At 47.4% G+C, this 27,929-nt stretch overlaps 2 protein-coding genes across 8 annotated transcripts in view; both read left to right on the forward strand.

The window, feature by feature from the left end:
* Positions 1-27,929, forward strand: part of LOC119374269 (uncharacterized) — a 292,758-nt gene that overhangs the window by 158,093 nt on the left and 106,736 nt on the right. The gene's annotated exons all lie outside the window — the stretch shown is intronic.
* On the forward strand, positions 62-27,436 carry LOC119374446 (eukaryotic translation initiation factor 5; the record flags this gene model as incomplete). Its single annotated transcript, XM_037644543.1, is given in 7 exon segments — positions 62-200; positions 570-697; positions 12,737-12,878; positions 15,497-15,561; positions 16,851-17,477; positions 19,877-20,251; positions 27,182-27,436. Coding segments are annotated over 3 exon segments (705 nt in total), but the record flags the coding sequence as incomplete, so codon positions are not given.

Below are 27,929 nucleotides of genomic sequence, written 5' to 3' on the forward strand. Positions count from 1 at the left end.
TCTAACTATAACGAAATAACTCTTCGTTTTTCATGTTGAAGCCAACTGGCGTTTAAAACATTTTCTTCTTTTTCGGTGCCGTGTGCGCGCTTGTCTTTCTTTTTGTCGGCGAAACGAGCCACATCCGGGAACCGTGGTGAGCTCCATTGCAGATGCGTCGTTGGTCGCTCGCTGCTGCGCCGCAGACTTGCAGTATTCGGGTAAGTGACCGGGTTTCTCGCGTTTTTTATTTTTTTTTAACGTCGTGTGGCCTCTCGTATTTCGTACTACGATTTGCTCGCCGTTCCGTGGACGTTGCCTGCCAAGTACTGCACCAAGCCTTCTTGCGTGGTGACGTTTAAACAAAGTGCACCACCGCAGGATTGCTGCTGCCTGCGAGGCCAGTGTGTATGTGTGTGTGCGTGCAACGCTGGTGTGTTGACTCGAAAAGGAAATACCCCTTCTTTAAGAAGGAGCACGCGCTCGTGATTTATAACTATATGCGTTTCCGAGCCTTCTCGTCAATCGCTGTGTGTCTAACGTCGTTTCTCTCGCTTCTTTCCTCCCTTTTTCTGGGTGCCCGCGAGAAGACGTCGGTGGAAGTCGTCCACCTCAGTCGCCACCATTTCTCCGGAGATTGAACGACGCCGACCGTGTTTCTCAGCACGCAACAGCATTGGTCAACAGTTTTATATGACGTCTTTATTTTGGTGGATCGGTGAGTGAGCGGCTTTCTTTTTACTTAGATTGCCCGCACCCCCCACCCCCTCTCCTCTTTCAGCAGGCAGCTGCCACGTTTGGAGATGGGTTAACAGCTGAGAGGAGCGATTCGTCAGTGCGACTTATATAGAGGTTCACTGAGAAGAAAAGTAAAATGCCAGGCTGGCGGATACGTGGCGAAGGCGATCGTGTAACAGCTGAGCTATTCCCTTCGAGGCGCGACTATTTTTTCATCCCCCCCCCCCCCCCCCCCTCGTATTCTTGAATGACATAGCCGAGCACCTTTTTCGTACGCGCGTACGCAACATACGTTAGGCCTAGACGCCTGCTGTCGCTTTCACGTAACACGAAGCACGTTCCGCTGCTTCTTTGCGATGCGAAACCGCAGCGGCGGACTTGCCAGCAGCTTAGCTCAACACCTCACGGAGTTCTTCCGTGACCATCTGCAGACCGTGCGCGCCAGTACGCGCGATTCGGGTTCTCGGCGAACTGACGGCCACGCGTTTTGAACCCGGTTTCTAGCGCGACGGCGAAAACCCTAGGGTGTCGAAAGCCAGGGTTCGGTGTCCTCTCTCCGTGCGGAGGCAGGCACCCCCCCCCCCCCTTCTTATACTCGCGGCATTTGTGTTCTAGGGCTTCTCACCGCCTGCACGGAGGTCGTAGGCCTAACATGTGACCGCGGGAGTTTGCTGCTGCACGGGCGCCTTTTTGTTAATGTTGTTTTTCTGTCGTTCTCGAAAAGTCTGCGGCAGTATGGTGCGCTACGATCGTGCTGTCGGGTCGATTACGGCCCTGGAAGGTGAAACGGGGGATAAACACGAAAAGATTTGGTTCAAAACCGTGAGCTTGGAAGCATTGGGGGGAACGAAAAATGACGTTGTGTTTCGCTTTCCATCGCGGATATGTTCCTGCGGAGGCTCCGCTGTCAGTTCCAAGCGCTGGCGACTGAAAAAAAAATACAACGAAATTGCCACGGAGAGGCTTGTTTGGAAACGGGCCGATCGCGACGTGCCCCCCCCCCCCTTCCCGTGGTTTTTACTTCTTTCTCGGTGATTTGTTCTTGTGTCCACAGCTGCGCAGTGGAGTGGGGCTGGTAGCGGCCTCGCATTTTAATCAGCCTCTCATCGGTTGCGCTAGCACGTTTTATCGAAGCTGTTTTCGTTCTGCCCGACTTTGAGCTGGCGCCGAGTGCTGCTGCTTTTTTTTTTTTCTCTTCGCCTGTGCAGGGGTTGTCGTGTCGTAGGCTTTTTTTTTTTTTTCATTGTAGCTTGAATTGTAAACGAAACTCCTCGTGTAATTGGAATAGTGGGAACTTCCGCATTGGTTCCCGAATAGCACAGGATTGCGAAAATTTTCGTTAGCGCAATTTTTACGATGGCGCTATGTATTTAACGTTGAGTTTGACAAGTGAGTTGCGTGGCTTTGCAAAGAAGACGAGACGGTGAACACAAATTGCTCGCGCCGCCGCGTTGGTGTAGCCTATAGCTCTGCAAAATAAACAGCGAAGAGCGTAAATGTAACGCTGTCAAACGGCCATTTTTCGATCGTAATCGAGCCCGATCCAGATCGAATTTCTCAACCGCGATTGGCCTGTTTTCCTCCGCAGTTTAAAGGGATACTGAACAAAATTTTCGCCGCCGAGATATATGACTCAATTGAAGGATTGGGTGCTGAAATTTATTGAAACAACCTTCATTTCAGCCAGAGACTAGCAGAAAATAATGAATTTAATGCATTTTTCGCGAATTGGCGCGTCTAGCGGCCGCGCCGCGAACTAGAGAGGAAGTGACGGGAAACTCCGCGGATAGTGACTCGCCAACCGTGCTCGCAGCAAAATCGCTTACCAATCGACATCGCAAGCCGCCACCCGCTGCCGCGCGTCTCCCTCAAAACGTGTTTTCACGGTCGGGAAGGTGTTCTCCGCGCGTGTTCTCAACCGGCAGCCAACGACGCCATTGCCGTGCTCTCGGCCGTATATTTGTTTTCTCAAGCGGAGCTTGCGCCCACGTCTACGAATTTGCCGTCTGTGTTGTGTGCTGCTACGTAATGTGAACGGTGAAGCACCTGACACAACGCAGAATGCCTCAACGCTGTTCTGCGCTAGGGTGTGCCTGTCATACCTTTCCAACAGAGCCGAAGCTCGAAGGATATGGATTCGCGCTGCGCGCCCAGCGCAGCCAACGTGGGTGCCTTCAAAGCGTGACTTTTTGTGCTCCGAACACTTCGAGGATAGTGACTATGACTTACTGTGTAAATTGCTGGTCCCGGCTGCCGACCCACGTTGGGCTACGGCGGCTCGTCTGGCTCGTCGTCCTTGCTGTCGCTTGACACAGCAGAACGGTCACACGCATATGGTTGTATTTGGCGCATCCGTTTTGGAGGCCTGTCGAACTCGGGAGTCGCAATGACCGCTCGTGGAACCACTGTCACTCGCACCTTGCATCTTTGCGCTCTCGCGACACGCTCGGCAATTTGTAGCGGTTTTTGAGGAATAAGCGCTATTTTGTTTCCTATGTGGGGAAAAGAGGACAAGGCTCAGCGCCACACCAGCCACCCTCGGTTCTTGAGAGGAGAGGTGGAGAAAGGGAAGTGGCAGGGCAGGAGAGAGCGTGCCGGTTGCCCCCCTCTTGCTGGAGCACTCGACGTCACGTCCGCCGACAAGCGCAGTGGCATGCAGCCGCCGCGCCTCTCACAATCCACTAAAAATACGGCCAACTGCTCGAAATTACGTGAAATAAACGCTGCGTACAGGAACAGTCGTGTCGTCCAAGTCGAATGTAAGTGTTTTCGTAGCTTTTTCAAATTTTTGTTCAGTATCCCTTTAACGCATAAAGCAGTCGCGACCGAGAAGTCCGAGCTCGATCGAAATGTCACCGCGTGACGCCCGTACAACGTACGAACCGAAACTAAACGGCCTGTTTTGAATGTGGAATTACAGTGCATCGTGTCGATGTCGGGGGTTCGAATCCATCCAGCTCGGTCCGCCGTTACGTAGTTTCACGCGATTTGTCGGCCCGCAAAATAACTTCCGCGGTCGTTCTAGAAAAAAAAAACGCAAATACGAGACCTCTACTGCGGCTCCCCCTGTGGAGCTGCGTTTAATCTTAACCCCGTCAATGTAAATAAAACTTGACCGGGCGCCACGGGGCCCCGTCCGTCGTATCTAATTATCGTTGTTTGAGATAAACAACTCCTCTCGACTCGATTTTTTTTTTGTCTATTGCCTACATGTGTCACGTCTTCAGTCGTGTTTTGAAAGAGACTAGTAGGTAGCGGAGCTTTTTCTGTGTGTGCTTGGTAACTATTGTTCACGTATTTGGACCGCGTTATCTTATCCGGATATTTTTGTTCGCCACTGCACACACGGCCGCATGCTCGCATAAAGTGTGTTGTTCACAGCCTGTTTCTTTTTTCTTCTTCCTTTGATTCTATTGTCACTGCTGACGTCATATGGGGTGGGTGTGTTTCTAAAACGCTAACATTGCAGTTAAGACGCCATCTTCCGCTTCATATAGCAAAAAGTGAAGTTCCGTGAACGGCTTAGTTTTTAGCGGGATACCTGTGCTGCGTAGCGAAGCTGGTAGTGAAATCTAGAGGTTACATTTACCAACACTGCTTTTGAAGATTTTGTTCACAAGCGATCTTGTAACAGAACCAGTATTAGCTTTGTAATCTGTTGAATTCTACGTTGCAAGATGTGGCCAATAGCATTGTTATCGCTGTAAATCTCTCTGCTAACTTACCGTCCCACCAACTAATCTCCTTTAGGGAGTGCTCAAAAACACTGTTTTGTAATGGATGAAACTCTTTTTTTCAATAGCAGCCATTTCTGCAGTCACTGGAGTGCACGCTTGCTCAACTTTTCTGTTGCGTTTGAACCGTTCGTGCACGTCTAGATTTCAGTTCGACAAATATGAATTTCCCCTCTTACAAAGCCATCTAAATGTTGCCTTCCATGGTACAGTAGCTCCAACAAAGCTGCGATATCGTAAATAAATTGTAATGCACTAGAGTGCTCACTCAGGCCAGTTGGTACACCTGTAGGCAAAAGTTTGCAGGACGCTTGAAGTCTATGTTTCCTCTTTGTCTGAGAACACAGCCTCCAAATAAACTTTCCAGCTTGTAGTGTAGTTCTTGTGACCTATAACAGTTACCCACTAGATGAGAAGTGTTAGGCACTAGCGACGCAGAAGTTTGCATTTGAAAAGAAGTGCGCGTTCCTTAAACTTTGCTGCCTGGTGTACACGTCCAAAGAAAACGAGACGAGTAACAGCGCAAACAACGGACCTCTCTCTTGTCCCGTTGTCCATGCTGTTATTCGTTTCCTCTAATCGTAATGCAGTTACTGTCGACCTGTCAGTGCCCCACGGAGGTTCGCGACCTTCTTTGCAGCGACGTTTTTCAGTGTCAGTGCCGAGCCAGCTTGCACAGGCTGGCTGCGCTTCAGAAGGGCCTCCAGCTGTGCAGCTTTTCCCATACTGACGTGCCGGCATTCTTTAATGGCCTTTCGCTTCGCTGTCTAACAGTTGTGCGTAGGCGTCTTTCATGCTTGATGGATGGTTCAGTGGGGGCCTCTATGTCATGGCAGTTTTTTTATTGTCGGTCGCGGCTATTATTGCTTCGAAGTTGGCTGCTACGAAATTTCACTCCCTTTTGAAAAGACCTGGTCTTGGGTGGTGTGCACATCGGCGAACACGCTGGGAAAAAATTTGAGCGGCAACGTTTATGAATGCAGCAACTTTCAAAAAGGCCGCCGTCCCTGATAGCTGGAAACGACACGACAGCCGTGTAACATTACAAACCTGGGCACCTCCTTTAATGTGACTTTGGGGCATCTTGCGGTGCCGTAACATGCTTTAGGTCTCTGAAGCGATGTTCTGGGATCTTTATTATGTACATATATTATTAACCTTATTAACCACCATGTTCAATTCTTCATCAAAGCACTGTAAGGAGAAATGCAGTGCTTTAAACTTTTTTTTAACTCTTGATAGATTTGGGGGCCCTCCACTATGACATGCCTCATCATCATATCGTGATTTTAGGCACGTAAAACCCCAGATTATATTATCATTGTACTTAAATGAAAGCCCACTTAGTCTTTGTATTGAGCATTGTTTCACTCACGGTGTTGTATTGTCTGTAGTGGCAGTTTATCTGTAGTTCAGTTGAATGAAAACTAACCTGTAAAACTAAGCTTTCTAGTATCAGGCGTTTCAGGCTAGTAATTAAGATATATCTGATGCAGCTTCATTAACATTTCATTTTGCATTGAAACTCTTTGGTATCACGTAGCCGATTTTATTGTAAGGTTCTGCGTCTTTCCTTCCTTTACAATTGTTATATTGCAAGAATTGTCTTTTACATAAATGCCAGCTTAATAAAAGCTAACTTTTCTGGATTGCTCTTTTAATCGGCACTTGGTTTCTATTTTATACTCAACAGCTGTTCAGTTACATACAAAATCAGTGTTAAGTACTGGACATTTAGTAGCTGTTACTGTCTCCACCTACCACCATCGATTTGTTTAGCCTTATGTTTTCTTTAAATAACATTACAGTGCTTCTTGTATATGAGTATGTATATGTGCAAAATGCTTTTGTTTTTAATGTTCTTTTTGTTTTGTTTCTGTCCTACGTAATGCCTTTAGGGTGATGTAAGTGTACTTTAATTAAATAAATAAAATGTTTTTGGCAAAACGCGGCCCTTTTTCTTTTTCGGTAAAAGGCAGTGGCACATCCATTTCAAGCTGTTTTTCCAACGGTTTTGGTTTCCATGCTCCCGCTGTATTGAACATGTATTTGCATGAGGCACACACATTCGTTATAAGTAAATGGGAGGATGAATTTGCTTTTAGCAGATATTTCGTGTAATTCCCAATTGATTTTACTTTTCCAAAAGTTTGTCATTTTGCCGATCTTTCAACAATGCTATAGGCGGCACCTCGTGCTAGAAGTATGTCAGGTTATGCTGTGGGGGAATGCAGAGTATGGAAGGAGTCCTATGGGAGGTGGTAATGCGGAGAGGCCTCTCTCGTTACAACAATGGATGCTGCCTTCATTGTGAGACGTGGGAGGATGGGGGAAACATTGTATCTATCCTGCAAGTCCACCACGTATCGCATTGTGTGTGCCGTTGTGGTTTTGCTTGCCACTGTCTTGTGGTTCTCCGTCCATCCCTTGCAAGGACATTCGAGATGGCATCTGGAATTCGTGGATCAGTGTTACCGACAGGTAGTCCAGCTGCTTCCGTAGCTGAAGTCGTGCCGACTCCTGTTTCACTGGAGCCTCGACGGGGAAGCCTAGCTCTCCGCTTAGTTTTACTTTGGCTGGGAACACAAGTAGATTTTGCCTTGGTCACGGCAGTAATATATATGAAGTTTATTGGGTGCATTTATATGAAAAACAAACTGATGTTTTATTTTGAGGGTTTTCACGGGTATTCTATGCATTGTTTGGAGACACGGCGTGGTAGGGGCAAAACACGTCGCATTTTTGTGCATGTACGGGCAAAAAGATTAATGGTGAATTCCATTGACGGATTCCGAGTGGCCGACGAACTCTGCGCCGGAGCACTCCACTCCGTGGAAAGCATCTGAAGGAAATCTGCCAATTGAACAAAAGCACCCTCGCCAGAAAACGGTAGGGGCCGCTAGCGCACATCTGCTTCGCAAGCACCCAGCATTCCTCGCGGTTCGCGCAGTTTCTGCCTTCACGGGCGTGAGCGGAGAGAACGGGCGCAGTCGGACAGCGCACTTCATCGCTTACGCGGTACGCCACCCTCTGCGCATGCGCGGGGTACTTGCGACTTCCAGTCGAATCAGCCGCTTTTCGCGGAGTAGAGAGAGCTGCTCCGTGGAGTGGATCTGGCGCCGGAGCTGCTCCAGATCTGCCAATGAAACATACAGGGAGCACTCTCAATCTGCCCATGGAACAGATTTGCTCCGAATGGAGCAGAAAAACTGCTGCCGGAAGGGCTCCGAATCTGCCAATGGAATTCACCATAAAGTATCTCCGCAAGCACTTCACTTGTCTATTAACGGGCCATCAAAGAGTTGAAGCCAGTGGCACATTCACTTCAAAGATTGGTATGTGTGGTTGTGAATCATGCACACTGACTTGCTTTTGATGGCCATGTGAGGGGAAATCTGTGAGACCATAGTGCAAGCTCGGCAAAAGTTCAGTGGTAGCAGAAAGCACAGGACCGGGTTGATTGGCGGAATATGGGAGAGGCCTTTGCCCTGCAGTGGGCGTAGACAGGCTGATGATGATGACGATGATCTAGCTCTCTCCCAGTCACATCAGGCGTTCCCCAATGATCTGACCTTGGTCCCCTTCTGTTCCTAATATATATTAATGACTTGCCCGATCATGTATCCTGCAGCATTCGCATGTTCGCTGACAACTGTGCCATTTAACACACCATCAGTAACCAGCATGATCATCTACATCTCCAAACAAATCTTAACAGTGTGCTTAAGTGGTGTAACACATGGTTAATGACCCTCAGGGGTGGAAGTGCTGCGCCAAACCGCTTCCGCGGCGCCATCCTGCTCCAAAACGCAATATTGCGCCAAAACTGCTCCCAAGCGGTCTTTGGTGCATGGCCTCCGCAATGGGCTCCGGTGCGCTGCTGGAACCGATCACCGAGGCTACGTTTGGTGCCTTCATGTGCCGCTGTAGTCCGTGTCATGGCGCGTCTATGCGAGCTTATATTATCATCACATCACATGGCGCGCTCTTGTGACGTTGTCGAAGGCGCAAGAAAGCTAGCGAGCCTGTACAGGAGCTAGCTACAATAAAGCAACGTTTTTAGATTCAAGAAAGTGAGTTGTGCGGCCATATTTCGATGGCGCGGCAACGGAGTTCTTTGGCGCACTGCGTGCACGAGGCGGTTGTTGTCATCGTGGCCTGGGATTGTGAACATGAAAAAGTAAGTGTGTTGACGCTTCATAATGTCGAAAAGATTCTATTTACTGCGAATATTTAATTTGATGTGAGGCCATGAAGATAGTGTGAGCAGCTGCCGCGGACGTAAACGCGCGACCATTATTTAGAAACATTGCATTAAAGAAACTGCCGTATAGCTGAGTTTGTAAGATGGATTTTGTCATAAGCCTGCATGAGAAAGAAAAATTTGTTTTATCCGTTTGCGGTCAATGAAGCCACTACCAACCGCGAAACCACTCACAATGCTTCGGTTTGTGTAAGTCGGTTGGACCATTTCCGAAACTCATTTTCTTTAGTGAGACCGTGCCATGTGAGGAATTTTTTGCGTTGCACACAAGCCCTTAAACGTTATAAATGCAGCATGTAAACGCGATCGTGCAGTGATGAGCTTAGTCTCGCCAGTGCGATCGGTCGCGTTGTTCGATTTTTGCTCGTCAGAACCTGCGCTCGGCTCGTGGTTGAGTACGCTGTAGCTCGTACCATCTGCTCGCCGCCGTTGCTGTGTGTGGTTTGGTACATGAGGTGGCGAGTGAAGAAATATACAAAAAGGAATAAGATAGACACTTGGAACGCTTATTACTCAGACGAATGTGAGGTAGTACGAAAACAGAACCACGCGATACAAATTGTGCGCTTGCGACATCTAATATCATCGCACCTCATGTACCATATTTACGTGCATACAACCGACACCAATAATTGACAAATCTTGGAAGGGAGCTTGAAGGGAAAAGGTGGAACCGCATGGCGCGTTTGGAGGGACGCATGTGTTTTTTGACGAACGCCTTCACGAAATCGCGCTGTTCCGTCCCGAATGGCATGATTTCATGCGCGACTCATGCGTGGTCGGAGAGTCGCGCGCGTCATTTTGACGAACGCCATCTCAAAATCGCGCCGCCGCGTCTTCCTACTCGAAAACGCCTCACGCGGCGGGTTCGCTCGCTCGTCCGACAAGCGGAGTTTAGGGTGCAGACGCGTGTTTGCTTGGTTTCTTCCAGTGCCTCCAGACGGCGCTGACCTCCGCGAATTTCGAAGGAACAATCATTGAAGCCGGCGTAGGCTTTTGACGAAAATGTAGCAACCCGGCAAACGCGGCGCGACAACGCCGCTGCTGAAAAACGCTCATTCCCATGAACGTTTTACATTTGTCAGTTTAGTCAAGCGTAGCTATTGAAAACATCGCTTATCTTGTTCTATCACAGCTGTGATGTTTTAGTGATATTATGTACGCGCGCGTGTGTGTATATATATATATATATATATATGTCATTTGTGTTAAGTGTGGTTGGTTCATCAGTATTGTATGTTTTCTAAATTGTTGGAATTTCTAGTGTATACCAGAAATAAAAAAACAATTAAACAACAATGATGTTTGACCCTAGAATTCTGCTCCAAAACTAACTTGCATTGCTCCAAAACACACATTTTGGTGCTCCAAAGCTGCTCCAAAAACAGCATTATGCCTGCTCCCCTGAGCAACTCCTTCTGTCAAACGCTTCGTTTCGGGAAACCGGCCCTTTTTGTCCACAGTCTTTTTCCCTTCTGTTTGCGCCATCGCCACAGTTTCGGGAACTCCGAACGACCGCGATGCGGCCCGATTTCCGCTTCCTGCACATGTTTTCTTTAAATGCGGCATCGTGGTACACTAGTCGAGTATTTGAGTCCACTTGCCGCGATGCGAACGCAGAACGGGATCAATCCCTCAGCACACGTACGAACAAAAATCAGAAATGGCCAAGGCGCGTAGGAGGCGGCCATTTTGAAATGTCTGGCAATGGAATTTCTTTTTTTTTTTCGGTACTCGATTCTAACGCGCATGCGATTTTGGACTCGTTTTCCGGAAAAAAGGTGCGGTTACGGTAAATACGGTATCCTGCTCCTGATGCTCCAAAACACTCAAGCCCGTTCCACCCACACCTTCTAAATGTAAACTTGTGTCTTTTCCCATCGCCACAGCCCATACCGTAGTTTCATCAGCTAATGTAGTTTCATCATCCAATAAACCACTTGGTTTTATCAAGTGCCATCTCCACCTAGCCCCCTCTGCATGTAAAATTACTTGCTAGCAAATCACTAATCAGACCGAAATTAGAATATGCATCTGCCATATGGAGCCCACATCAAGCATATTTAATCAATGTATTAGAAGCGGTACAGAACCATGCCGCCAGATTCATTCACTTATCTTACTGATACGATATCAGTATTTCATCTTTGAAAGCGAAATCTGGACTGTCACCCTTTTCTTTCACCATCGCGCACCACTTTTTCTGCCTTGTTCGTTTTTCGAGCAGCCACAGACTGAAACACCCCCCCGGGACATTGTCACCATCGCCTCATCATCTGCCTTTCAAGACCGTGTTATTGACCATCTTCAATACTAAAACAACGCTCACTGCTTATTGTAAACCTAAATAAAACCCCGCTCCTTACGTAATGCCCCTCCTACAAAGGGGGCCTTGTAAGTTAATAAACTGAACTGAACAGAAGGAAGCATTTCCAGGCCGCAAGAGCTTGCACCTCTTCTTTTTCTTCCTCGCTTCTGCTTCCTTTCATCTTGGTTCTTATTGGTTGGCTTCATTTATTTTTGTCTCTTCCCCTGCCTTTTCCTCTTCTTCATCGACACACCGCACAACACCACGAACACCACACACCACATGAAAACACCATACACGACATTACAGGTTGCTGTGTGATTGCTGATGACTGCACAGAAAGAGCATCACCGGCACCATTAAAGGTGCCCTGCAACGTGGACTAGGCATGTTTCAAAGCAAAACTTCCTTTGCCAACCCTGCAAGTTCTTTGCATGGGTTGTTGGCTCCGGCATGTGCAACAGGGGGCCTGATGGAACAAGTGCCAGCTAGCACATTGTTCCACATTCAGACCTTTGACTGGAATAACACGACACTGAATGGCCGTTTTTCATGGAAGTCTAGTCAGGCCCTGTACTCACACTAGCCACAACATGTTAGTGTTTTCAAGGTTGTCTCAAAATATGCATTTTCAATTTTTCTTGTCAACTGTGTTGCTGCATTTACATGTTTTTTAACATACTGTAAAATTCATGAGATTGTTCCAATGGTATTCTCAGTATTCTTTTGCAAAAAAGGTAATGTGGTGATTTATGCATTTTACTGCGATGGATTGTAATTAGGTTGTAGAGTTGAAATATCTATTTATTCTAAAGTCAGTCATGTTCAATTTTTGCATAAATAATTGAATTTCAGGTTTTAAATGCATCTGCAATATCTCTTTGGTTATGTTCCTTCTGAGCAAGCGAAAATGTAATAATTTTGACTCTGTTCTCAGAATACGACATGTGAATAGACTCGTCGAACATGCTAGTGCCTTCAGTGCAGCGATTGTCTGCGGCAATATGCAGCACATTGACATTAGATGAAGGCACATTCAATATGCAGGAGTTTTAATTCAGCCAACGCTCAGTGTCCTGCTCCCCCTTGGCAACCAGTCAATAGAGCTTGCAAAAACAAGTTGTTTATGCAGCACTTTGCAATGTGTATTGAAAACACTGTATACCTTTGTTGCGATGCCATGTTCAGCCGTCCTCTTCTAACAATGCATCATCAATTATTGTTCCTTTAAGACCCCTTTCAGGGTATTACGTAGGGTGAAGGGGGTAGGGGGGGCCCAAGAGCATCAATGACAGTATGATTATTATTAACAATAGTCAATGAATGCTATGGTCATTATTATACAGTGGTCAAGGGGAAAAAATGCTTTATGCATGTTCGAAGTCAAAGTGAAACATAAAAGCAATACAACTGGTATTAAAAAAAAGAGGGGTGCAACTGGTAGCCATGAAGTAACAGTGTAGCGGTTGTAGACTAAATGTTTAAAAACATAAGAGTAGGTGCTTAAATTTATCGGAATCCCATTTATTTACAATATCCTTGGGTAGCGCATTCCATAATTCCAAGACTGGTTGTCTAAACGTTGGCTTCAGCGACACCCCGTGTTCAAGAATTTTTCGTAATTCAATAGCAGTGTGACAGAAGTGCGAAGCAGTCTGACAGAAGTCACGTGCACTAGTAATACTGAGTTGCGATTTCCTGCTCATCTTACAGAATTCTTGGGACGAGGCAATCCAGCAAACTACCGGCAACAGATAGAGCCTAGCAGCTGCACTCTCGAGCCGGACAGGTTTATGCATTTCCGGGGGACCCTGACCACCACCACTGGCCGTCTTCACGCTAAACGAGAAGACAGGTACGTACGTGTTCCCTTCCTTCCATTATTATGGCGGAGGTGTGTACGGCTAGGGCGTTTCGTGTGCTAGCGATCAGAAAAGGTGTGAGCCACACAAACTGGGCAAACGCCCTTTCTCACCTCTGGCCCACTAAAAACGAAGAGAACACACGAGCGAAAAACACCAGCGTATGGGGCCACGCAAGACGCAAGACGACACATGTTGCGGCAAAAATACTCGTGCTGCTCAAATGGGAAACTTTTCAAGAAGCGTAAGCTAAATTCAGAAGGGACTCTCCGGACAGACATTTCCGATTTAGTTGAAATGGTGGTTTTGGGTTGTTAAACCCCAACAATTATTATTGGATTTAGTTGAAGGCCGTGTGATCCGCTAAGATTCAGTAATCTGTGTCACCTTTGTGGGTTGGGCAAACAGCTTCGCGGATACTCCTTGTTCAGAGAGGAATTGCTCCTCAATTTTTTTATTCCTTGTTTCTCGTGAACAGGCGTGTCAGTCGAAAGACAAGCTCGATACTCTCCTCTAAATGAAAAAACAAGAATATTTTTTCACAGAGGAAGCCATAGGGGAAATTAAAGGGACACTAAAGAGCAAAACGATTTTTCTCGCATTAGTAAAGTAGTCTTCCACGATACCAAAAACACCACGCTTTCTGAGCGAAGACGCTTAAAGGGGTACTGACACAAAAAATTTTGGCCTCGCATTTTTTTGCTGCAATGTGTTGCTGGGGGCCTGTTAGTCATAACACGGCACATCGTTTGCTGCAGCGCGCGACAGATAATTAATTACAGGCTCCTCATTACCGACCAGTGTCAGTTTCGGTTTCAAAAACGACAAGCCTCCGGGTGCAACTATCACCACCTAGCGGCTGCAGCGCTCGATCACGTCAGCACACAGAAGTGTGACGCACTTCCGCGCTGTTCGCGTCGTCTCCTCGCATTCGCACGCTTGCCGCACGTGCTGCGCGATGACGTCGCCATCATCGTCCTCGTTGTCGTCGTCCTCCTCATCGTCGTCTGTTGGCGACGATTTCCTTGAGACACCAACAGCGCAGCGGCGAGCGCGTCAAAACAAAAATGGCGGCTACGACGTCATCACAACTTGTTGTACCGGCTACAACGGTTACGTAGGGGAAGTAGGGGGGTCACCTCGGGTCACCTCCGAGGGTGTCAGTGCAATAGGTGCGCCCTATAATGCTGGATCGCGCATGCGAACTTCAATATTCATATAAAATACCTTCCAAGCTTTATTCGCTGTCGATATTTCGCAGATGATACACGCACATACACGGAAATCGATCCAGCAGGCTATCTCGGCCGCGAAATTTTGTGTCAGTACCCCTTTAATAAGCAAGAAAACTCGCAAAAAGAAAATACAGGTGGCGACGCCACCTTGGAATTCCCGCACAATTTGCCGTGACATCACATATCTTTGACGGCGCCTGCTTTGGCCTACGTAGTTCCTAATCGGTTAAATCGAAGTACATTGTCCTCTGAGGGAGCCAGAGACTTGACGAGTTTGTGGAAATTTCGTCGAGCCACCACTGACAAAATACGTTAAATGCTCTTTGAAGTCTTTTACGTCACGAATTACAAAGTTCGGCGCGAAATTTAAAAATGAAACTTTGAACTTGGTTTTCTCCTCTAATAATAAACCTATGGTGGTGAAATAAACTCCACAAGAGTTCTCCGAGCACACTTTATCAATCTAAACCAATTCATTGTTTCTCTTTAGTGTCCCTTTAAGCTCTCTATTTAGTAGCAGTATTGAGATTTCTTTAGGTTTTGTGAGTAGGTTGTGGTGTTCAAGACATGCTCTTATGCGGATGCTGATGCCAAGGAGCAAACCTTTACGAAAATCTATGGTGTCACAACTCTTGTTATATCGCGAAAACAGGATGATAATGTTCGTCTTTATGAATTAATTTACATGTCCTTGGTGCTGTGCTTAGTAAAAATGCATGGCTGATTTTTTGCAAGTGCTCTAAAAACATGAAATGTATTCCAGTCAGTGAAAGTAGGCGTTGCACTACAAATAGGCAATAAAAATAGGCAATAGTTGCCTATTATTTTGTACAAGTCTTCGGAACCGTAAGCTGATGAATAGAGATTTAGAAAAATTCTTTGGCAGAGGCCTAGTTTCTTTTAACCCTTCATGACAATGGGGAAGGGAAAGGGAACATTGCTGCACACTGGAGCAGAACTTGTGGCCCGGTACATACTTTGGTTTTCCTTATTCTTTTTGCTGTTAATCTACGACAGCTTTTTAGTCACACCTCTGTATGCTGAACAGTGCATGGAACAGTGGCTAGCTTGCTATGAAACATTTTTCAACATATTTCCCACCTTTTATCTGTACGTATGCAGTAGATATGATTGCAAATGCAGTGTGCAATAGAGGTCCGTAAAAAAAAAAAAAACTTTTAATTTCATGTGTGGATAAACTGTGTAATGCATCATATGGGCCAGTTTTGTACAGCATAGTTGAACTGTTGCAGTGAAAAAGAGTATTACTCATAGTTAAAAATGTTCAAAGTGGAGCTTCATTTGCATTTAAAACATCATGGTGGCCCATTACAGAGGATGCTGTGCTGATGAGAAAACCTTTGGTCTTTTTTCAGGAGAACAAACACACCTTGTAATGCAATTAACAGTTAACCTTCATATCCTACCACGGAATAATTAGGTGAGTTTGCATGCTGCCCCAAGCTCATTTACATGAGAGTTCAACCGTAGGTGGGTGTTGCTCTTGAAGTAGTTGGAAACCTTTTGCCACGTTATTTTTGAAGAGGTCTCTTGATTTTTCGGCCAACTTGAATTGCTGCATATTTGCGAATTGAATTTTCTCATTTACTTGTGGAAGCCTTTGTTTTCGCACACAGAAATACAGCCACTAATATGAACAGTTGCCCAGTGGTTGTGGCTGCTAGGGTTAGTTTGCCAAGACGCACAGAAGAGGACACTGCTTCACACAAAAACTCAGACCGCACATATTTAAACCTAAATGTGCCAACCAAATGTTCAACTTGCGAACCTTGGAACAATAGGGAAGTGAAGCAAGTTGATAGGGAGTCTTTGGAAAAGTTGGTTGGGCTGATGCAGGCGCAAGGAAAATGGACAACACCAACTCTATGAACTGAAGGGTAAAGAATGTAGATCAGTATATGTTGTTTGTGCTCAAGCATGGAAGCACCAGCCATCAGGACACGTGCAGACCTATTCGTAAGAACCGTTCGACTTGTGCCCGTGTTCTTTTGTGCCACAGTGCGGCCCTTCAGTCGATAGTCGGCATTTGCATCGTCCTTGTGTTTCCCTCCTCTTGTGTCACTGTCTGCATGCCTTGCTCTTTCTGCGGTGATTGCCTATGAACCCACTTGATTCTGGTCGCTCTGGAAAGGTGCTGGCAAATGTGACTGGCTGAATCCCGCAGCTTTAATTTTGCTTTACACGTGCAAAAGTTCCGTCTGTGATGGTATCAACTTTTTGACGAGTGCATGTAGTGAATCCGGGCCCTCTATCAGCTGTTAAAAATTTTTAAAAATTTATCCTGTAATTTGAAGTCTACTGTTACATCATTGTAAATGAGTTAATAACATCAGCCTTAGCCAGTCCAACTTGACAAAGCAAAGATAAGTTTATCCTCTTGTGACAAATATATTCAACAAAGTGAAGATGTAATATTTTGTCATTTATATGTGCACATATTTGCTTGCAAAGGATATTAATGATGTTTGATTGGTTTAACTGCTTGCAAAAGCATGTTATGGCACCACGGCTTTATACGCTGCGACTTTAGATTTGCTGTTATGTATTGTCACATGAAGCTCTAATTTTTGTTTATCCTTTTTTTCTTTCTCCCCTCTTTCTCCTTTACGTCTTCCCTGCCTTCTGTGTCATCACATGCGACTCTCCCGCCATACCTTCCTTCAAACTGCCACGTCCCTCATCTGTCGTCCCCTCTTACACACCCTCCAGACTGTCCCCGGATAAACCCCGCCAAAGATTGCAGCCGTTCCAGTCCTGACTTGTCTTTTCTCTCTCTATCTCTTCTTGACACTTTTTCTCTCGCTTCATTCGTCGGCACTTTGCCCGCCGAGCTCTGTCCTCCCGTCTAGTCTCCCTCCTCTTCCAAGCTGCCGCCTCTGTGCCAAAGAGTTGGCCGTGCTCTCCCCTGCACCTTCCGTCGTCCCAGGTGTGGTTGCGAGTCCTTGACTCGTCCTGTGACGGCAACCCTGTCTGCCCAGTCGTGCAACCCTGTCTCCCTGCCCTTCCTCCCTCGGCATCGTCGCCTAGTAGCCCCCCTTCGGGGCCCCTAGCTCTCGCAAACGCCGGTCCCGTTCTCGTCGTCGTCGTGGGTGTCCTCGTCGACCTCCTCTCTGCAAAGTCTTCTGCCCTCTCTGACCGGTAGGTGTGGCCGCACTGCCGTCAGTTGATTAGTGTTGTTGCCGAGGCTTCGAGCGTCATCCTCGTTTCCCGCTTCCGCCGTCCGTTGAGAAGCACTCGCTTGATCCTCTACGAACCGTCGCCATGGGGAGCGTCAACGTGAACCGCAGCCTGACGGACCAGTTCTACCGCTACAAGATGCCGAAGATCATTGCCAAGGTGAGTGTTTTGCGTTAGCTTTTTACGGTCCGTTGTAGGGCGCTGCTGGACAAGTTCTCTTACGGTTGATTCATGAGCACATTTTTTCACATTATGCGCCATCTGTAAAACAGTAATTAAAAAAAGTTTATCACTTCAGCTTTGAGTCTTTTAGTTACGGACCAGAACAGACGGAAGGTGGGAAAAGGTTTCAGGCCGCAAACAGTGAAAATGCATAAAGGTGCATGTAAATTTACCTCGGATTGTCGAGAGCAATGTGAAGAACTTGGGTGTAGTCTTCCTCTTCAGCAGACTGGGCAGTTTGATTGCTGAACCTGATTAAGTAGTGCACTTTGTAGGCTATAGCTTTTAGTAATTCTTACACTGGCGTGTAAGAATTACCTTTGAGAAAGTTGAAGTCTATTCATGTAGTTCTCTGTAGTCCGTTTATGTAGTTCTCTGTAGTCCATTCATGTAGTTGTCTGTTTTGCGTCTCTACTTTCATGTTCTCCATCTCTCTTAGTGGTATTGTGCACACGAAGGGTGCTGCAATGCCACAAGCAAAACGAAAGCGAGTCATGCGATGAAGCCAACGTGGTTGCGCATAACAAATGTCTTTTAGCTACGTTCGCCAAGAAAAAAAGCAGTCAGAATGCGCCGCTCGTAAAAGACGGTAAGATATTGGTGATTTGGCAGTGTTCGTAAGAAATAATGAGGGAGTTTGAAAAAGTTGGCTCTTTTCCTTCCTACACAAACTGGGATGGGAATTTTTTAAACTATTATACCCTTCCAAAAAATGCGAAAGTTCAGGGAAAAATGAAAGCTTGAAGATATAAGAATTCGTCAAGGACTGGGTTGTCACTGGAGCCCACGTCTCGACAAGTGGACTTGCCTTCTTGAAAACTGGAACTGCTTCTCCAAACAGAAGTTGAAGCCTTGAAGAAGACGAGTCTGCTTGTTGAAACGTCTGCTCCAGCAACATCCAGTGTTGCGATTTGTTTATGCACAGGGACGAGACTTCTTTTTTTTTTTTTCATGGAAAGTGCATTGATTATGTTCTGAACTGTAAATTTTGCTTAAAGAGGTACTGACACCTTTTTTCGAAGGAGAGTTCACTCTGCCATACATATCTCCTGTATGCAGAGACGGCTCTGAGCAAGTGTGAAGCTCAGCAAACGCTGATGAGATATTTTAATTTGATATTAGTCAATTTCTATGTGGTGCACCTACCGACATCGACACTAGCTTGACATCAGGCCACAGTACAAATGCTGGTGACTTCACGCAGCAGTCTGGCCTGTTGTGATGACGTTAGGTACCGAAACTTCCAAGATGGTCGCTTGTACGTCGTCAAAACTTCCAAAACGGCCGCTTGTGCATGGAAACGTCACTATATATTGTGTGAGCACGTGACGAGGAGCTCATACCGTGTTGTGACGTCAGGGTGCAGTAGGAACCGAAACTATCTTTTAAAAACATACTGTAATTACTTTTTCAGGGCGCACTCACGCTTAACACTACCTTTTCTAGGCTCTAGAGCGCTTGACCTTTCATTTGATGCATAAAAACGACAACTGAAAATATTCATGTCAGTACCCCTTTAAAGGGACACTAAAGGCAAATATTAAGTCGACGTTGATTGTTGAAATAGTGGTCTAGAAACCTCGTAGTGCTACTTTTGTGCCAAGGAAGTGCTTATTCTTAAATAAAATCACGTTTTAGTGGTCCGCATCGCGTTATCACACCTCAAGTCACCCGCCTGAAAGCAGTCTTTCTCACGTCACTGTTGCCGTGCCCAATGTTGCCCGTCTTTACTGCGCGGCGACGCGCACTGGCGGCGTGCACCATTTGGGCATCCAGCAACATCACATGCATGCGGCATTTTGTCGAACTTTCTGTCAGAGCAACTTTCACGAGCGCGCAAAACACACGCGGCGGCACGCGATACCGAAGTTAGCACTGAGATGCGACCGCGTGAGCGAAGGAGGGCGCCGGGCGAAGCGCAGTTCGGCGAAAACGAAACCTTTGAACCATGCGCGCCATTCCCCATGGCAACGCCAAAGATGTTCTTTTTTTCCGTGAATCAAACAGAAACAAACAAGCAGCATTTTATTACGTCTCTTGATGCACGAAAGGTTCTTTTTTTATTGCAGCTAGTTTGATTACGAGTGATCAATTGTAAAGTCGGACTCTCCCACGTCATCGGGATCATTTCCAAAATGTCCCGCTCGTGGCGCTCATTTGTGATACATTTAGCTTAATTTCTCGGTAAGTAGGGCACTGCTGTTGATAATATTGCCGTTTTAGACGTTGTCATACATTGAGTTTTCACTCTGACATAAATTGTTATTTGCCTTTAGTGCCCCTTTAACTAGCAAGTATACTGAGTAGGTGCACTAAGCCATGACTCCTTCTGACAGGTGGAGGGCAAGGGCAACGGCATCAAGACGGTGCTGGTCAACATGTCCGAGGTGGCCAAGGCCCTGAACCGGCCACCCACCTACCCGACCAAGTATTTCGGCTGCGAGCTGGGCGCCCAGACTCAGCTGGACGCCAAGAATGACCGCTACATTGTCAACGGCGCCCACGAGGCAGCCAAGCTGCAGGACATCCTGGATGGTTTCATCCGCCGCTATGTCCTGTGCGCTTCGTGTGACAACCCGGAGACCGTGCTGGGCGTCCTGCAGCGCAAGGGTGTCATCACCACCAAGTGCCGCGCCTGCGGGCACTCGGGCACCCTGGACAGTGCCCACAAGCTGAACACCTTCATCCTCAAGAACCCGCCGCCCACGCAGGTAAGTTTGGCTGATGTCGTGTTCAGTTGCAACAGCAGTTCATCAGAGCAGTCGTCAATTCATCATACGTCAGGGTATGGACTTACAGCATGGAAGTCGCTAGAGTCACGGATACTCGCATTATAAGTAGTACTAGAGTCACGGATACTCGCATTATAAGTAGTACTGCACTACAGAAGAACCCTACTGTTACATTCTCAGCTGCTATGTTGCTTTCAGCCAGTCCCGGCATAGCTCCGATAGGATCCGCATGCATCCGCAACCCTGCTGTTGCATCGTAACTGTAGGACTGTCTCCATAGGACACGTGAACTGGCATGCCAAGCCGGCCCGAGTGGCCACGGAGAGTGGCAGTTTTGACTTTTCCCATAGCTTGGCCTGTCTTTAGCTGCAAAGTGGGTTGTAGATGATTCTCACCAGTGAAAGCATAGACCTTGATATCTGTACTTGCTATTTAAACATGGTGTCTATGACGTCGGTTGGCTTGCTCACGTTTTTAGCAAAGCTGAAGCCTCCAGTATCTGCAGTCGTCGCTGCTGTCACATTGACGTGGCCTCGTCACTGTCCACCATGTTCATGCCTCCCGCAGTCTTCTCGCGCTTTTCTTTTGATTTACGAGTTGTCACAGGTGTCGTGCTGTGTATGCACAGGTCTTTCATGCCTCCAACTGTTGGTGCCAGTGGAACCGCACAGAACGATTACGTTTCTTTGTGGATGCCTCCATTCTCGCCTCTGCGGTTCTACGGTTCTATCCACTGATGAGACGACCGTGGCTGAGTATGCTCAGGCATTCAGTGATGGATGTTATGGGGGAGGGCTGTGTTCTCGGATGATCGCTTTTGGAAATACTTCCACTTTTGTGAGGTCTATGAGCTGTGCTCATGTGGCACTATCAGCCGTGCTAAGACAGTGGGCCATGCATGTTGTCACTCACAGGCGCTGGCACATCCGGCGATAATCTACGAAGGTATAGCCACGTGTCGTCGCTCGAAAATGCCACTCCACGTGCTGGAGCCAAGATTCTCATGGGCCGTAAAGGCACCAGATTTATTTAGAATAAATACACTGTCAAGCGATCATCGCAAGAACCACGCAGCACTGCTCATGTCTAATTAGTAAAGCTGTGCGAATAGCAAAAGTTTGGGTGCGAAGCGAATTCGAATATTGAAGTGCGAGTGTGAATCGAATATTTTTCCAATACAGTAATACCTCGTTAACTCGAATTCGCATATCTCGAAAAATCGGCTAAGTCGAAGTTTTCCGCGGTACCGAACAATTTCCCATAGGTGCAATGTATTTATTGCCCTTTATCTCGAAGTATTTCTGTGCCCATTTTCAGTTATCTCGAAATCTCGACTGATAATGGAACCGAAACTTCGCCACCGAACCGTTTCACAAAATACTAGCGGCAAAATGTCAAAACATTTCACAAGGTTCGCGCGAGGCTGCCGCGTTTACGACGAAGTGGACACTGTTCCCGAAAGTAAAGTCGGAACCTAGCGGCATACCAACTTTGTCGAGCAACCCTGTGTCACGTCATGTGACGCTATAGACGTTCACATAAGCAGGCCCTGCAAAATAGCTCGGGTCGTACACGTTTTGTTTACCGTCAGAGATGCGATTTCAGCATTTTATTTACTCAAGGCACGTCGCGCGGATTTTTTCGTCGGCCGTGCGATGTGGTGAGGATAACGCCACCAAAGCAAACCAAGTCACTGATGCTGCAAAGAAAGGTAGCCCTAACCAAAGAAACGGATTCGAGGCTCGAAGCTTCCGGACGTCAAAACGGTGCTGAATGTGTGGCATCGTGCGAGAGGAGCCCCTTCCAGTCACATCGACAGATAAGGCCGATTCTCTGGACTTAGCGGTGGGATAAACTGACCTAGCCTGCAACATCGGCTGGTTTGACCATTTAAGCCAAACAATGTGGCGTCACGCACAGTGATCGCGGCAGCGTCGACACAGCTACTCGAGGGGTGACGACATCCGCCGAAACAAGAAACATGCTTCGCTTGATGCGAAATAAATTTGAGTGCAGCAGCGCGGATGATCGGCACATGCGATGTGTTAAGCAACTCGAGAAAGCTTTGCTAGGTGCAAGTGTTACTGAGGGGCAGACCAGCCTTAGTCGGGTCTCTCTGCACTAAATAAAAAGGCAGTGCCGAAAAACACAGCTGGTTAATAGCGCTGGTATGTCATTATTTTTCTTCAAAACCTTTACAAAGAGCCAGTTTGGCGCACCTGTTAAGAAACTGGTCAGTAGGGATAACGTTTCTAGATAGAACTGAACTTCTCAATGGAATTTGCCCAACTTTGCTTATCTCGAAAATCTGCTTATCTCGAATTTTTTTCTGGTTTTTACTACTTCGAGTTAACGAGGTATTACTGTATTTTTCTAACACTTCGAAACGAAATAGCAGCAAAAAAAGTTGGAGAGGATTCCTAAGCATATTCTTATGAGATAGCAACATGAAAGTGTCTCTTTTCGCTAGTTTGACGCGCTGGCTGGGTGGTGTTTCATAGTTTCATAGTTTCACATGCATAGTTGGCATGTGCGTTTCCGTGGCAAGCCGTTTGAAGATTTTGACGGCCAGCGTTGCCGCCTGCCTTCGGGTCGGTGTTTGGTTGACAGAGAGCGGCGATCGAGCAATTCGGAGAAGACACGGAGGGGACAATCGAGCAATTCGGAAGAGACGCGGAGGGGACAATTGTGCAAAGCAGAAAAAGCGCGGAAGGGGGAAAGGCACTGCGGAGAAGCTGCCGTCACCGCGCGGCGGCTGTCTGCCACTTCGCGCTTCACAAGTACACGAGAGGGCCCTTTTTTGCACACCTGAATGAGAGTTTCTGACTACAAAACTTATCATACGACCGAAGTTTTCCGCGGTGCTGAATGTTGCTGCCAGATAATCTTATTAACCAACGTATAACACACAGCTGCATTGGGTTATTTTTAATTTTCACGATTTCGAGCGTAGGAGCCGGGAAATCGTACTAAGCGGGAACGTATCAACGAGGTTCTACTGTATTTCCTACGGTCCCTTCAAAAACGTATCACCGGGGTTCTACTGTATATATTTTCTGTAGACAGGACGGTGATGCAGTGCCCCACACGAGCTGACAGTAATTAATGTAAGAATAGAGTAGAGTTCTAAAGGAGCAGTTTAATAGACTCTGGAAGAATGTATCTAATGGAATCGATTGCGCCAGTTATTCTGGCTAATTGTTTAATAACTTTGGGACGTTCGAACAGTAAATTCCAGTGCGATTCGAATCGAATAGCAAATCAATTCGAAAAATATTCGAAATTTCAAATATTCGCACACTCCTACTAGTTAGTGCAAGAAAGTCGCGTGCATGTGGTTATGACAGCACATGACAATGGAGCAGTGCAGGGAGTGTTTGGGATGAATTAGGCACATGGCTTTTGCACCATGGTTGCATTGTAAAGGCAGTCATCGGATGACGGGCATTGTGGCTTTTACACTGCTCTTATGCAAAATATTTGTGGAGAAAACAGAAGTGTACTGATTATTTATTGTTGATTCCCTCGACAATTCAATATTTGGTTAACCCAGGAATCTTTTCCAGTCCCCGAAATCTAAATTAAATGATTTTTTTACAGTGCAGTATGCAATAAGTGCAGAGCTGCAAATCACAGTTACCATAGTTATCATAGTCATTCTGCGGGCAATGAAGATTAAATGTTCGTACCATGGGCTACCACAAAGAAAAAGCACATACCGTATTTACTCGCGTAATGAACGCACTTTTTTTTCCGAAAAACCAGAGCAAAGTTGGGGGGTGCGTTTATTATGCGAGGTAAATTTTCTAAAACGTTTTTGGGATGAGCCGAAAATGCGATAATGCAAAAAAAAAAGTTGCGTAGCTTACCTTTTACAATGAACATGCGCGTACACTATTTGAAAACACGCATTTTTATTGCACTTCAATTGCTTGAATCTTCGTCAGAATCGCTGGTACCGTCGTCCAGGTCACTGGCCACTTCAATGTCTTGGTCCCACAAGTGGTCGTCTTCGCTGCCGTCCAGCGCATTTGCGATTCCCGTCTTCTTAAAACTCTTTGTTATCAGATCACCTGGCAGCGAGCGCCATAAGTCCAAGATCCAGGAGCACACCAGCTCGACGGACGGCCTCTTAATCTTGCCAGTCGGCGTCAGGGCGTGCCCTCCATGGGCCATCCATTCCGTGTACAAGCGGCGCACACCGTCTTTGAAAGGTTTATTGATGCAAACATCAAGGGGCTGAAGCACCGAAGTGAGTCCACCCGGAATGATGGCGATCTCGGTACGCAGCTCCTTGAGTTTCCGACGAACGTTCTCTCCCAGGTGGCCGCGAAAACTATCGAGAACAAGGAGAGATGGGAGAAGCAGGGCGCCAGGGCGTCGTTCCCAGACAGTCTGCACCCAGTCGACCATCAGATCGGCCGACATCCACCCTTTCTCCTGAGCCCGCACGTGTATTCCGGCTGGGAAGTTGGCCTTCGGCACGGTTTTTCGCTTGAAAATAACGTACGGTGGCAACTTCCGGCCGTCTGCCGTGACAGCCAGCATGACCGTGAAGCGCTGCTTTTCGGCGCCTGTCGTTTTAACGAGCACGCTACGTGCTCCCCTGTCATTGACAGTCCGACTCATCGGCATGTTGAAATTGATGGGTGTTTGGTCGGCGTTCCCGATTTGTGAGAGAACGAATTCTCGGTCCCGCCGCAGGCGTATAACGAACTTGTGAAAAACCACTACCTTATTTTCGTAGCAAGGAGGAAGCCGCTGGCAAAGTGATGTTCGCCTCCTCAAGCACAGTCCGTTGCGCCGCATAAAGCGCGTCGTCCACCCATTGCTCGCTTTAAACGCCGTGGGAGCGATGCCATGCTTCCTGGCTGTGGCTCGCGCTTGCGTCTGGATCATTTCGTGCGAAACGACACAGCCGTCGTTTCGTAGGTCCCGGACATATTTTAAGACCTCCTCTTCCACAGCAGGAAACTTCCCGGTCTTTGGTCCCCTGAAGGAACGTCGCTCCCTATTTGTAGCGCGGAGCTTGTCATGCTGCTTCCGCCAGTAGCGCACACGTACTTCATCAATTCCGAAATGCCTACCGGCAGCACGATTCCCGTGTTCAAGTGCGTACTCCACAGCCTGTAACTTAAAACCGGCCGTGTAGCTCACATTTCGGCCCATCGTCCACGACAAAACGCAACACAGGCTTAGAAAGAACTTCCAACGAGGTGAGAATGGGCAGTGGGCAGCATGGCATGACTTCTGAGGCGAAAAAAAAAAATGATGACAACCAATGACAACAATGCTAAAACTCGCGTCACCGTCTTGCATCGTTTTGATTGGCTGTCCTACCCGGCCTCGGAAATTCCGCCGCTTCGGTGGTAGATGGCGTTATCTGCTGCAAGCTGCAAGGATTGCGACCACCCGATGCAAAAGGGAAAGCCACAGTTTCACCATCATCATCATCATATCCCCGCGCTCGGCGCGCTCCCGCACCGCCGCATTAGACATTTAGATGCCGCCGGCTCCGCAAAGCTTCGTATTTGTGTGACCGTGGGATGGCGTGGGCAGTTTTGCTGTTAGGTAGCCTACACGACCGGTCGTGTAGGCTCCCTACGCTGTGTGCTTGTGAGCCGCGATGTCTCTACACTCGAACCGTTCGTGAATACTGCTGCGGCGTGCGGATACTTACTTCAAAAACAATACAAAAAGAGAGGGACCGCGCCGCGCACAGATAGAAAAACTAACAAAACGGTGCGCTACCGCGGGCGGAAGGGAGGGGGGGAAGCAAACCGAGGGGGGTCGGCGTAATAAAGGAAAAAAAAGGAAGGAAGAAAGATAAGATAAACGGACGAGGAAGCGCCGCGCGTTGGTTCGTGGGACTGCAGCGGATGAAAGTTAGGGGTGCGTTTATTACGCGGAAAAAAAAAAATCCCAATTTTGACGACTAAAGTTGAGGGTGCGTTTATTATGCGAGTGCGTTCATTACGCGAGTAAATACGGTAATCAAATTTTAAATATACATGCACAAAAAATTCATTTGCACGCTCAGCACTTTGAGGTATACAGGTTGGGCTGCACGTTCAAAAGATAATTGTAGCTCTAACTGTTGTAGATAGGGAGATATGACTCCCACAAACTAGGTAAGTGACCTAGAAACATATCAGATTCAGCTTGTACATTTTGCATAAAACTAAGCAGTGCATGGGCGTCGTGTCAGCAGGGGGGGGGGGGGGGGAGGAAGCAAGAACGCACAAAATCCTGCTGATGCCCATAAATGAAATACTGATGTCAAAAGAATTACGTTTTGCTTTACATGTGAAAGAGATTGCTGCAAACATTAATGAAGTAATAAAAACTTCGACAGTGGAGCTGTTTAAGCTTGGAGTAGCGCCGTTTGTCGACCGCACAAAACTGATGAAGTGGGGGAGAGCGAAGCTAAGAGAGCATAAAAGCTGAGCATAGCTATGCAATGCAACGGTAGGGATGTGGAGGACGGGAATTGCATAGTATAGTATATCAAGGGGGGGGGGGGGGAGTGAAATGAGGGTGAGGGGGGAGAGGGTGCAGCATGCATAGTATAGCAAGGGTTGGGAAAGAGAAGTGAGGAGTAATGTGAGGGTGAGGAGGAAAGAGGGCAAAGCATGGCATAGCCATGTATAGCATAGCAAGGAGTGGGAAAGGGAAGTGATGGTGAGGAGCAGTGATGCGAGGGAAAGAGAGTCTATAGCATAGTTTAGTGGAGGCGAGGCAAGGAGTGAAGCGAGTTGAAGGTTGCAGACACGCAGCCTCCAACTAAAAGGCCGTGAGCTCCGCTGTTTCCTCAGTCTTTGCACGACTAGTGCGTAGCTGCCCCCTTTATTGTCTCTACAATTTATGCCCCCCCCCCCCCGCAACCAATGCCCACCTGTTGTGTTGCAGGAGGGCCCCAAGGGATCCCAGGCAGCAGCTGTGGCAGCAGCTACTGCCGCCGCCAAGGACGCTGGGGCCACCAAGGGCAAGACCAAGCGCAAGTCTCGCGACGAGCGCCGCTCGACCACCGAGGGCCCCGGGAAGCTGCAGAATGGTGGCGGGGGCGAGGACGGCTCCCAGCAGCACGAGTCGGACCCGCAGGACGACGACTGGGGCGATGACGTCGACGATGACTGGGCTGAGGACACCAGCGAGGATGCCAAGGTGTGTTCTCCAGAGGGAGCCTCGACTTTAGTGGGCACACTGTGTCGCATTTAGGAGTGCTATTTCTTGGGCGAGTTGGAAATTCACACTTGGAAGGGTAGCGCTAGTAGACACGGACTAGAGGAAGACACACGGACACACAGACGGAAGCGCTTCCGTCTGTGTGTCCGTGTGTCTTCCTCTAGTCCGTGTCTACTAGCGCTACCCTTTCAAGTGTGTCGCATTGGTGCTTCTCAGTTAGCCTTACAAAGAGAAGTTGCTGTGCTATGCCTGCTACAGTCGAACCCACTTATAACGATCCCACATATAACGATATGTCTGTTATAACGACCATATTTGGGTGCACTTGTCATTTTCCTGTGCTAACCATTGAAGCTGCATCCACCTATAGCGAACATTTTTCAAAGCCTCCTACTTCTACAACGAACACTTCAGACACGGTCGCGGTAAAGATATAGCGCATACGAAGAGAAAAAAAAAAAGGTAAAACAGG

Source organism: Rhipicephalus sanguineus, chromosome 11, assembly GCF_013339695.2.
Source record: "Rhipicephalus sanguineus isolate Rsan-2018 chromosome 11, BIME_Rsan_1.4, whole genome shotgun sequence".
NCBI lineage: Eukaryota > Metazoa > Arthropoda > Arachnida > Ixodida > Ixodidae > Rhipicephalus > Rhipicephalus sanguineus.